This window comes from Pteropus alecto, unplaced genomic scaffold (assembly GCF_000325575.1).
Source record: "Pteropus alecto unplaced genomic scaffold, ASM32557v1 scaffold3, whole genome shotgun sequence".
Taxonomy (NCBI): domain Eukaryota; kingdom Metazoa; phylum Chordata; class Mammalia; order Chiroptera; family Pteropodidae; genus Pteropus; species Pteropus alecto.
Window position 1 is genome coordinate 47,785,526 of NW_006442484.1, and position 11,585 is coordinate 47,797,110.

General features: G+C 37.7%; 1 protein-coding gene across 1 annotated transcript in view; it reads right to left on the bottom strand.

Annotated features, from left to right (window-relative positions):
* TTN (titin) overlaps positions 1-11,585 on the bottom strand; it is a 266,736-nt gene that overhangs the window by 63,424 nt on the left and 191,727 nt on the right. The window contains 21 exon segments of the mRNA XM_025039310.1: positions 2-1,886; positions 1,979-2,272; positions 2,359-2,658; positions 2,774-3,055; positions 3,171-3,479; positions 3,576-3,878; positions 3,972-4,271; positions 4,368-4,649; positions 4,750-5,052; positions 5,561-5,863; positions 7,132-7,413; positions 7,501-7,651; positions 8,093-8,241; positions 8,323-8,637; positions 8,722-9,021; positions 9,133-9,429; positions 10,397-10,714; positions 10,809-11,108; positions 11,195-11,324; positions 11,414-11,446; positions 11,531-11,585. The exon segment at positions 11,531-11,585 is cut by the window's right edge and continues 59 nt beyond it. Of these exon segments, the coding sequence (XP_024895078.1) occupies positions 2-1,886; positions 1,979-2,272; positions 2,359-2,658; positions 2,774-3,055; positions 3,171-3,479; positions 3,576-3,878; positions 3,972-4,271; positions 4,368-4,649; positions 4,750-5,052; positions 5,561-5,863; positions 7,132-7,413; positions 7,501-7,651; positions 8,093-8,241; positions 8,323-8,637; positions 8,722-9,021; positions 9,133-9,429; positions 10,397-10,714; positions 10,809-11,108; positions 11,195-11,324; positions 11,414-11,446; positions 11,531-11,585 (6,891 nt within the window).

The window sequence follows — 11,585 nt, forward strand, 5'->3', positions numbered from 1 at the left end:
TGATAGATTTGGGCTGCCACCGTCATAATCAGGCCGCCGCCATTTTAGATAGACAAACGTCTTTCCTTTATCTGCAATATGGAGGTTTTCAGGCTCACCTGGTCTATCAATAGGGTTAATAGCCAGAATTGGAGTTTTTGTTTCAATGGTTGGCCCAACACCTACTTTATTCTCTGCACAGACTCGGAAATAGTATTCATCATTGGCTAACAGGTTGGCCTTGATTAATCGTCTAGTGACATTCGAAGCGACAATTGACCAGCCTTTCTGGTTTGGTTTGCGATATTCCACTATGAAATTTGTTATCTCTGAGCCACCATTATCTAGTGGGTTTTCCCAAGCAATTGTACAGTTCTCTTTGGTTACATTGCTAACCTTTAAATTCTGGCAAGGCCCAGGTCTGTCAAGGACATTAACGATAGCGGAACCTTGGGCATGTCCACAGCTGTTCTTAGCTGAGATGATATACTTGCCATGATCGGCTCTAACAGCTTCTTTAATTTGTAACTCCACACGAGGTAGATCATGAATTAGGTCAACTCGCTTTTCTCGGACCAATACTTTGCCTTCTTTAGACCAAGTTATGTCTGGTTCAGGTCTGCCTTTGACTCGGGCAAGAATGCGGATAGTTTGCCCCACTCTAACGGTAATAACATCACGACAAGTAACATCAAGTTCTACTTCTGGAGGATGAAGGATGTCTTTTGCAATCACAGATTCTGCTAGTTCTCTTGGCTCTCCCTCTCCCACAATATTAGCTGCCTTTATACGGAATCTGTACTCATTTCCTTCAATTAGTCCAGGTACCCTGAAGGCACATTGCCTAATGAGTTCATCTTTGTTAATCCTGCTCCACTGGGCTGTATCAGGTTTCTGACATTCCACTACATATCCTAGAATGGGGCTACCACCATCACTGAGAGGCTTTGTCCACACCAAGTCAGCTGATTCTTTGCTCTTGTCTTTCAGTTTAGGATTAATAGGTGGTCCAGGTGGCTTGATGGGCCGGCATGCTTTTATTGGGTCAGAACTTGGGGATGGGTTGCTTAGTCCTGCAAGATTTTCAGCAAAAACTCTAAACTCATATGTATTTCCTTCATAGAGTCCAGTCACTCTAAACTTCAGGTCAGCTATAGGTGTTTTGTTGACCCTCACCCATTTGCCAGTTGTTTCTCGACGTTCTACATAGTAACCAGTTATTGGACTGCCACCATCAGATTTTGGCAGAGTCCAGGACACTGTTGCAGCATTTTCAGTGATGTCAGTTACCACTGGTTTTCCAGGAGGAGATGGAGGATTAAATTTATGTTTAGCAACAGTAGGTATGGAGTCAAGGGGAGGACCGACACCCATCTTATTCTCTGCTCTTACTCGGAAAACATATTCACAACCCTTTTGTAGATGTGGGACCTTCAGCTTCATCTTACTGCTCCCTGAAGAGACAACACCCCATGTATCTTTCCTTGTATCTTTTTTCTCAACAATATAATTTATCACAGGGCTTCCTCCATCATCTTTAGGTGGCTTCCATGAGATAGTCATATATTCAGGGGTAACATCCAGAATATCAATAGGACCTGTTGGTGGACCGGGAACATCCAGAACAGTAAGATGTACAGCTACTGTTTTGCTGCCAGCTGCATTGGAAACTGTGATCTGATATTCCCCAGTGTCTCTCCTTAAGCAGTTCTTAATCGTAAGTACTGATGAGAAGTTGTCAGTTTCAACTGTGTAGTGTTCATCTGTTTTAATCTCACTCCCATCGGTTGTCCACTTTGCAGTAGGAACAGGTACACCTCTTATAATGGCAGGGAATCTGACCGTAGTTCCGGCTTTTACCACAAGGCCTTCAATTAACTTCACATCCAGCTCCACAGATGGAGGCACTAGAAAGTAAACATTAGGAAATTAGATTTTTTTTTTATGATATGAATAATTTAAAAAAGAAATAAAATAATAATGACAATCTAAAAATTACCTAGCTTTTCTTGACACTCTATTGGGATAGTTGTGTCAGGGAGACCAAGACCCACAATATTTTCAGCTCTTACACGGAATATATAGGTCTTTCCTTGTTGTAGTCCAGTAACAACACACTCTAAGTCTGTCACAGTCTTGAATTTAATCCAGTCTTCAGTGCCTTCTTCTTTATATTCCACCAAATATCCAGTAATTGGAGAGCCACCATCACGATCTGGCTTATTCCAAACAAGGGAGACTTCAGTCTTGTCGACATCTACATGGTGTAGATCCTTGGGTGGCCCGGGGGGATCTTTTTAAAAGAAGAAGTTATGGTCAATAAATACTATTCTCAAAGACAGTCAAACAATACTTTTGCATCCAGAAAAAGCAACTTACGTAGAGGATCCACAGCCTTGATGGGTTTAGGTGTTTCAACGAAAGGACCACGTCCATACTGGTTCTCAGCAGCTACTCGGAAGAGATACTGATTGCCTTCATTAAGATGTTTAGCCCAGTGGCTCTTTTTCTTTGATGTAGTTGAAAGAGGCGACCACTGGGCACTGGCAACATCTCTCCTCTCAACCACATAATTTGTAACAACAGAACCACCATCATCCAGTGGTTCCTTCCAAGTAAGGTAACAAGAATCTTTCCTAATTTCACTGACTTCCAGATCTCGAGGTGGCCCAGGCTTATCTGAAAAGTGTTATACAATGAAGTTATGTAGGTGAATTAATCTCGATAAGAGCTCAAATGTATCACAATTTACTTTTAATTTGTTATTACATTCAAAACATATTAAAATTCTTACCTAATACAAGTACTTTTACTGAGACAGTTTTTGAACCAGCTGGATTCTCCACTGTTAAGGAATAAATTCCACCATCTTCATGGGCAGCATTACGAATTTCAAGTTTGCTACCAACTGGAGTAACATCAATTCTTGCTTTAGTTGGAGCCTCTCTGTCTTCTTTTTTCCAAGTTACTTTTGGGAATGGCACTCCTTTGATGATGGCACTAAGTCTTAGAGTATCACCAACCTTTATGTGTTGTTCTCTTGCCATGTTGGCATCAAGAATCAACTCAGGGGGTTCTAGAATAAAGAGAACAATACTTTCAGATTTGATTTGCTAATGTGTTTTACAAATAAGCATATACAATGAGATGGCTATCTTCCTTGCAAAGGTAGCTGAGAACATTTTACTCACCAAGTCTGTCTTTTACTAGCACTGGCTCAGGAACATGAGCTGGATCTGATTCACCAGCTTCATTGACTGCTATTACTCTGAATTTATAGGTTTGACCATCCCGAAGACCAGTGACTTTATATTTAGTTTCAGGACATGACTCAGGAGTGTGATTGGCTCTTCTCCACTCTTCATCTCCAACTTTCTGGTACTCAACAATATAACCCAGGATCTTGCTCCCACCGTCGTGCCGTGGTGGCTGCCAAGTTAGGTCCACTGAATTACATGTTGTATCTATTGCTTCGGGATTAACAGGTGGACTTGGTTTAGCTACATAATAAAAGGAAAAAAAAAAAAAAGAGTTAGACTATACTCCCCCCAAAAGTTGGATAATATGAAAACTAAATGGATGCTTTGATACTATACCAATTGGATCTTTAGCAAAGACTGGTTTTGATGGTGGGCTTGGATCTCCAATACCAATTTCATTTTCTGCAGAAACTCGGAATTCATACTGACACCCTTCTAGAAGATCAGGAACCCTAAATTTAGTGTATGGATGGATTGGATCTTTGGTCACTCTAGCCCATCGTTTAGACATAGTTTCCCTCTTTTCTAGGATGTAGTTTGTGATGGGCTTTCCTCCATCATTTGGCTTATTCCAGGTTACTAATGCAGAGTCTTTGGTAACTTCTGTAACAATTGGCTGCTCAGGTGCATCAGGAACTCCTATAACAAACATTAGCAAAATGTGTTAGAAATTTAATTTTTTATATTAATGATATCAAACCTTGATTCGCTAAAATGAAATGTAATACATACTAAAACGTTCTTTGGCTTTCATAGAATCAGACACCAGAGGATCACTTATTCCATACAGATTTTCAGCATGTATCCGGAAAATATAATCCTTTCCTTCAAGCAGTTTAGTAACTTTGCATGTTGTTTTCGCACTTGCAGATGTCACAGGCATCCAAACGTCTTTGCCCACTTCCTTCTTCTCAATAATATAATTGGTAATTTCACTGCCTCCATCATCTAAAGGTGGCTTCCAAGAGATAACCATGTGATCTTTGGTCACTTCGTCAAAAATAACCGGTCCTACGGGTGGTCCAGGACGATCTGTAGGAAAAAAATCATAACACAAAAAGTTATTGCCACTTCTGTTTTGGAAAGAACAGAACAGAACAGTTATTCTTCTTGTTAAATAATACTTACCAACAACATTAACTTGACAGAAACCTTTCCTAGAGCCTGTGCTATTCTCTACAACCACAGAGTATTTGCCAGAGTCTGAACGTTTGGCTTTGATCTTCTCTAGAGTAAGTGTTGTCGGAGTGGTCTTTATATGAGTGCGATCATCTTCTAGTATATCAGCTTCATCTTTGAACCAAGTTACCTTAGGCTTTGGTTTGCCTGAGTAACGGCCAGTGAGGGCAAAAGCTTCACCAACTCGAACTGTGAGCTTATCTCTGAAGTCAAGGTCAAGCGTTGGAGGAGCTAAAATTTATAATTATAAAGGCAAGTCAGTTTTACTAATGTTTTGTGATAAATCCATAAATATATAAATTTCACAGTATAACCTGCATTAGACACATACCCAGCTCATCCTTGCAAGTAATTGGCTTGGTGCAAAATGAAGGCTTGCCTTGTCCAACAATATTGACGGCACTGACACGGTACTCATAGGTATCACCTTCTTTTAAGCCTTTAACAGTGTATTTTCTGCTAAGCAAGTTGTCGTTTGTAACCTTGTGGAACTTCTCAGTTCCAATGAGACGGCTTTCAAGGACGTAGTTAATAATTTCTGATCCACCATCATACTTTGGAGGATTCCAAGTCAAAGTAACAGAATCTTTAGTAACTTCTTTGACTTCCAGGTCTTCAGGACGCTCTGGTACAGCTGCAGGTATAAGTATAGAATTGCAGTGAAAAAAATGTAAAATGGTAAAATGTAGAAAATAATACTTTTTGAGGATTGTTTTTAAACATTAAAATATCTACTTTGAAAAGTAACAAAAGAGATCTCATCACAGAACTGTAGAGTTAAAAGGACCCAATACAATCTAATTTCCTCTGAGGTTCACTGAGGCCAAATAATTTAGGAAAGTTCTCCAAAACTGGTAGTTTTAGAGTTTGGAAAACACTTCATATTTATACCATTAAGTGGAAAATTAAAAAAAAAAAAATCAGTGTAGTTTACATAAAGGAATTTGAAGAATCAGATATATTCCCATAATCTCTTTCACGACCACATTCAAATACTACCAACATCAGATATTGAGTATTTGCCTAATGTACACTTGTCAAATGAGTGAAATGTTTGGCATTTATTTGCATATTTTGATATAGTTTTTTGTTAATTGAGGGAGGAAATTATTAAAGATGAAATTGTTTTAAATTGTACTTACATATTGGATCCCTGATGACAAGTTCTTTTGGTGTCTCAATGAATGGGCCTATGCCAATGCTATTTTCAGCTGCAATTCGGAAAAAGTAGGCTTTTCCTTGAATGAGACCCTGGACAGTAGCATTTTGTCGGGTAACTGTATATGTCACTGGGGTCCATGCTTTGCGGTCAGCTTCCCGCTTTTGAATGACATAATTGGTGATTGGAGAGCCTCCATCATCTTCTGGAGAAAACCATGTCAGTTTGCAGGAGTCATTAGTTAGGTTGTCAGACAGGAATGGTGTTCCAACAGGACCTGGCACATCTGGGAATAAAAGGAAAAGATTTCTGGTTGTTTGTCTTCAGTGAACTCAAAATAAAGTTCAATATTTGTTACCCTCTGTTTTTAAAAAGGAGACAGAAATATTGTTATGAAGAAAATACGTTTTCATACCTATTAATTGAGTTGTTTTTCCTCTGTGTGATATCTATTTTCAACATATTTTTAAATAAAGTAGGTTTGCAACAGTTACTGGTTGCTACTATTTTAGTAGAAGCTGAAGGAACAGTAATTTTTTTTTTTTGTAATTTGAAAGTCAGATAGGAAGGAGCTGCTGGGAGGAAGATGTCTAGAGGGAGATAGCAGAGGGCGAGGAATGGCCTGGCTATTTTTTGTGTCCAATTTACTCTCCAGAGGAGAAAGGGGTAGAAAGTTTTTTGGGGGAGGGTAACCAGTAAATCAACAAGTGGCAGAAGAGGTCCCAAATATCAGAATGACCTTTAAGACTGTTGAAATTTAACCTGGAAGTTTACAGTTATCAAATCAAAATTATAGCTATTGGGCAAAAAGGTATTTAGGAATGTAAAACTAACCTAAGATCTCATAGGACTATTGCTCAATAAGATCTTTTTCTTTATTCATTTTCATTAATGAAACCATAACATGTTTTTTATAATATTCATTATGTTCAATAGAGAACTGGTATTTTCACATAAAAACTGGTTGCTTGGAATATGATTGTGTTTAGAGCATGCTGAGAGAGAGATCTGAGAGAGAGGGCTTCATTTTCTGAGCAAATCACTGGAATAAAGCAGCCAGCAAGAGGTGCGAAAAAGCTTTGTAAAGTTCAACTTTATATTCAGTGACTAGAAATGCAACATTATAACCAAATAACCAAATAGAATAATGAAATCTTTCAAAGGGATTTTTGCAGTATTATGATAATTAGCAAATAAAGATACAATCCCATGATATAGAAATTGTCAACTTTAGCAAACTGTGAAACATTCATGTACATTTGCAGGAAAGTGGCTTTTATGAAAACTATATAAAGGCATAATGAATGCTTATGGTAGCAAGTTATATAAAAAACATAACATACAAAACTTTATAGTAGGAGTATGACCATATAAAATATGTATAGAATAAAGAAGCAATGAGGAAATCAAAAAAATGCTAATAGTGGTCAATGGGATTGTGAGTGATTTTTCTTATTTTCCAAAATATCTGTAACATAGTTTTATTATAACGGTTTTGTTATAGATGAAATAAAAATGTCATTTTTAAGTTGCACGGACAAACAAAGTATTTACCTAAAACGTCAACAATAATTGTTTTCTTCCTTTCTCCTCCTGCATTTTTGGCAAGAAGAGAATAGATGCCTTGGTGGCTCCTCTGGCAATTCTTGATGACCATGGACGAGCTAATGGCTGTAGTCTCAATGGTGGCTTCTTGAGGTAATGCTCTTTCATTCATGTTCCAGGTAACAGTTGGAGGAGGCTTTCCAGATACATAGGCAATGATCCGGATCACCCCTCCAGCATGGACCACAATTCTGTCTTTGACGCTGGCATCTAGCTGAAGGTCAGGTGACACTAGAAAACAATTGAAAATTACAAATGTGATTTTCATTTTCAATCCAAAACATAAAAATAAATACAAAGAATAGAAGTATTAATTACCAATTCTGTCCTTCATTTCAATGGCATCTGTGACTTCTCCAGGTTCTCCAATGCCAGCAATATTGACTGCTCGAACTCTAAATCTGTAGAATGCTCCTTCCTTTAATCCGGTCACGACAAGTTTTGTTCCTCTCACTTCTTTATCTTTACCCTAGGGAAAAATCACAAGTATTTTTAAATTAGAATGGTTCTTGGTAGCTACTTGTTTTAATAGCTTTCTAAAAGCATAACCAACAACATATTTAAGTATTGTCTTTGGGAAAATTGTTGCTAGTTTAGATTTTAGTAATCAGACATTATAAGTAAACACTGAGTGAAAACCCTTGCCAAGAATTACTGCTCATTTATTTTACCTTTTCAGGATTTATAACCAAAAAATATAAAATATAGAAAATATTTTTAAAAAGTTAAAAATGACATAACTTCTGATTAGATTTCTGACATAACAGAAGTTTGAATTATAAGTTACAATTACATAATTTTTCTGATTTTTTGGTCCAAAGATTACAGATAGAAGTCAATGGGATTGTGAATAACTACTACATTTTTAGTTTATTCACAGTACATATCCATAATGCTAAGTATTTGTTACCTTTTCCCATTCTTCTTTTCCTTCTTCTTTATATTCGACGATGTATCCAGTTATTTTGGATCCGCCATCCTTTAGTGGGGGAGACCACTCCAAGTCTGCAGATGACTTAGTCCAGTCTGTGACTTTGGGAAATGGAGGACCAGGAGGGGCTAGAAAGAACAAGTACACATTAATATTTTTGATTTTTCCATGGCACTTTGGAAGAAAAAAGGAATGTTTTCAAGGCTTACCAACTGGATCCCTAGCAGTCACTGGATCCGATGGCAGACTTGCTGGACCCACACCAGCAGCATTGATTGCATATACTCGGAACTGATAATCAGAACCTTCAATAAGACCAGTCACTTTATAAGAAACACCCAAAGTCATGGCTTTGATAGGATCTCTGTTAACTCTCTTCCATCTCTTTGAAGTGGTGTCTTTCATTTCTAGCCAGTATCCTGTCACAGGAGAGCCTCCATCGTATTCTGGCTCTTCCCAGTTGACAGTCATAGAGTTACGAGTCACACTACTAACTGTTGGTTTATCTGGTGCTCCAGGGACAGCTTGAAAAAAATCACATTGATTTATAAGAAACTATGCAAAACACAAATAAGAATGACTTTGTATGTGAAACATGTCCCACTTACAGAAGAAGTTTCTCGCTGTTTCAGGCTCACTGTCAAGAGGCTCCCCAATGCCATATTTATTCTGGGCCATGATTCGGAATACGTATTCATGGCCTTCTAGCAATTTGGGAATTGTGTACGTGCACTCTTTAGGTTCATCAGAGACACGCACCCATGTCTTCCTGTTAGCTTCTCTTTTCTCTATTACATAGTTCGTAATCTTAGACCCACCGTCATCTAAAGGTGGAAGCCAGGATAATGTCATTTGGTCTGCTGAAATAGATTCAAACTTTATTGGTCCCACTGGAGGGCCAGGACGACCTAAAATGGTTTAAAAAAGGAAAACTTGATTAGTAGAATAATTTTTAAAGCCAAATATTATATTCATGAACAGAAAAACATGTAGTTTTAATAAAACCATGCAATCTTTACCAAGGACATTCAATCTCATCTCCTTTGATGCTGTTCCCAGATTATTCACAGCTGTAATGGTATATAAGGCAGTGTCACTCCTGCGAGACTGTGGAATAACTAAGGTGCAAGTATCATCCACCACCAGTTTGTTGACATGGGTGTCATAGATAACGGGTTCTTTATTAGCGGGCTTCTTTGGAGGAGCTTTAAACCAGGTTAGTGCTGGGAATGGAACACCTTTAATTTTGGCCACGATGCTAACATCAGTTCCTTCTTCAACCTCCATGAATTCTTTTAGATCAATTGATGGTGGACCTAGATTATTTAAAAAAGTTGTAATTAGGAACATAAAACACTAAAGAATAGAAAGTAGAATTCACAATGACTATAAAGCTACTTGGATCTACTATAGGCAGGTTTTATAGCCTGGCCCAATACAGAAAACAAATATATCTTCAATTAATTTATACCAGTATTGGAACGGGTACCTGTTATCATCATCCTTTATCTACATGTGGCTATTGCCTCTTACCTGGCATTATTATGCTTGCAGATGTTGAAAAGGGTGGAGAGAAGTGAAAATTGTAATAGCTTAGGCTTAGGCTTAGGAGTTCTTTCATGAAGTTCCCTTTAGTATTTATGCAGAGTTATGAGGGGACCTACTATGTTCATTCTGAGAAGAATCTCCCTTTGAGGAAATATAACCACTCGTAGAGGCAAAGCAAATTTCCATTTTCCATCAATTTAGTATAGGAATGAGCAAAAAGGGGTGTGAATATAGCCCTTCTAAATTTAAGAAAGAGAATTGAACAAATAGACAGCAGTAGTGATTGTAAAAATAGAGAGAGAATTATTACTGTAGTTGTGTGTTTATTTTATCTATTAAAATGGACACATCTTTTTCTCAAATTGAAAATAAATGTGAAGATAAATGGGTCTGGCAGTAGCTTAGCAAATAACTGGTTACTTCCTGCCCCTTTTGAAGAGCATGCAGAGGAAGTGTTTTGATTTCTGATAAGTAAAATAGCCTGCTATGGAAAAAGAATTATGGTAAGGAAATTCCAAACATCATCTCCTTTACATAAGGGAAAGATAATATATAAGAAAATATGATAATTCTATAAAAATTGAGGGAATAAGTGATTAAGTTAGAGCTCATGTCCACACTCAACTCATGGTATCTTCTCGATGTATAGAGAAATCTCTTTTTATTTTGGACTATTATTAAATATCTAGAAAGGCATTCACAAAATTAGCTTTCTGCTAATTTGTTGGTACTCACATGTCTGGTCTTTGACAATCACAGGGCCAACAGTGGCTGAAGGTTTGCTGACTCCTGCAGCATTGACAGCTTTGACTCTGAATTCATATTCTCCACCCTCTATGAGGTCTTCAACAGTAAATTCTAGTTCTTCCACATCACGCTTATTGCACTGTTTCCATGCTTCTTTCTTTTTCCCAGTAGAGTCCCAGGCAAGGCACTCAACAATATAGTGGGTGACAGGGGAGCCCCCATCATTCTTTGGGGGTTTCCATGACAGGTGTACTGTACTCTTTGTTATGAGGCCAATCTTGAGTTTAATAGGGGGATCAGGAGGATCTTTAAAGATAATTAAGTAAGTATTAAACATTGTCTACAACAATATATTTTTCAAGTTTGAGATATTAACTTAATCATAGATTTAAAAACTTACATATGGGATCTCTGGCAGTGGTCCTCTGAACGGTTTCCACAGGTGGGCCGATACCAAAACGATTTTCTGCACGTACACGGAAGAAATATTGCTGTTCAGAGATGAGATCAGGAACTAAAAATGTAGTGCTTCCACAGTTTGGATTGACTTTAGTCCAGGCTTTTCCATCAATAGTCTTCTTCTCAATAACATAGCCTTTGATCCTGTCTCCTCCATCATCATCTGGCATCTTCCATGTAAGTCTGCAACTACCCCTTGTGATGTCACTGACTTTCAGATCTTTGGGTGGCCCTGGTACATCTGTTGGGTGCATATCACAATATAAACAATATTGCTTTTTAAAAATAATTTTTTTACTTTAGAGTAACTTTTAAAGTCTTTCTTACCCATGACTTTAACTCTGCAACTTGCAGTTTTTTGTCCTGCTTTATTCTTGGCTGTGATGCTGTATTTGCCTGAATGAGATCGTTTACATTCCGGGATAATAATCACTGATGAGTTTTCTGCAGTCTCCAGCTGCACAAACAAAACAATAGTCATACACTAAATAAAACAATAGCAGTAGTGAAATCAACTAGGTTCTGAATCATTTCAATTTATTTTACCTGTGCATCTTCAGGTATATCATGAACTCCATCCTGTTAGGAAAGAAGATAGTCAGTTGTAGTATAAATATTCCTTAGAGTAATTTAATGAGAGACAGAGAATTATAATTTTCTTACCTTCATCGCTTTCTTTGCCTTTCCATCAAATTCCCAAGATGATTTTGGTGTGGGG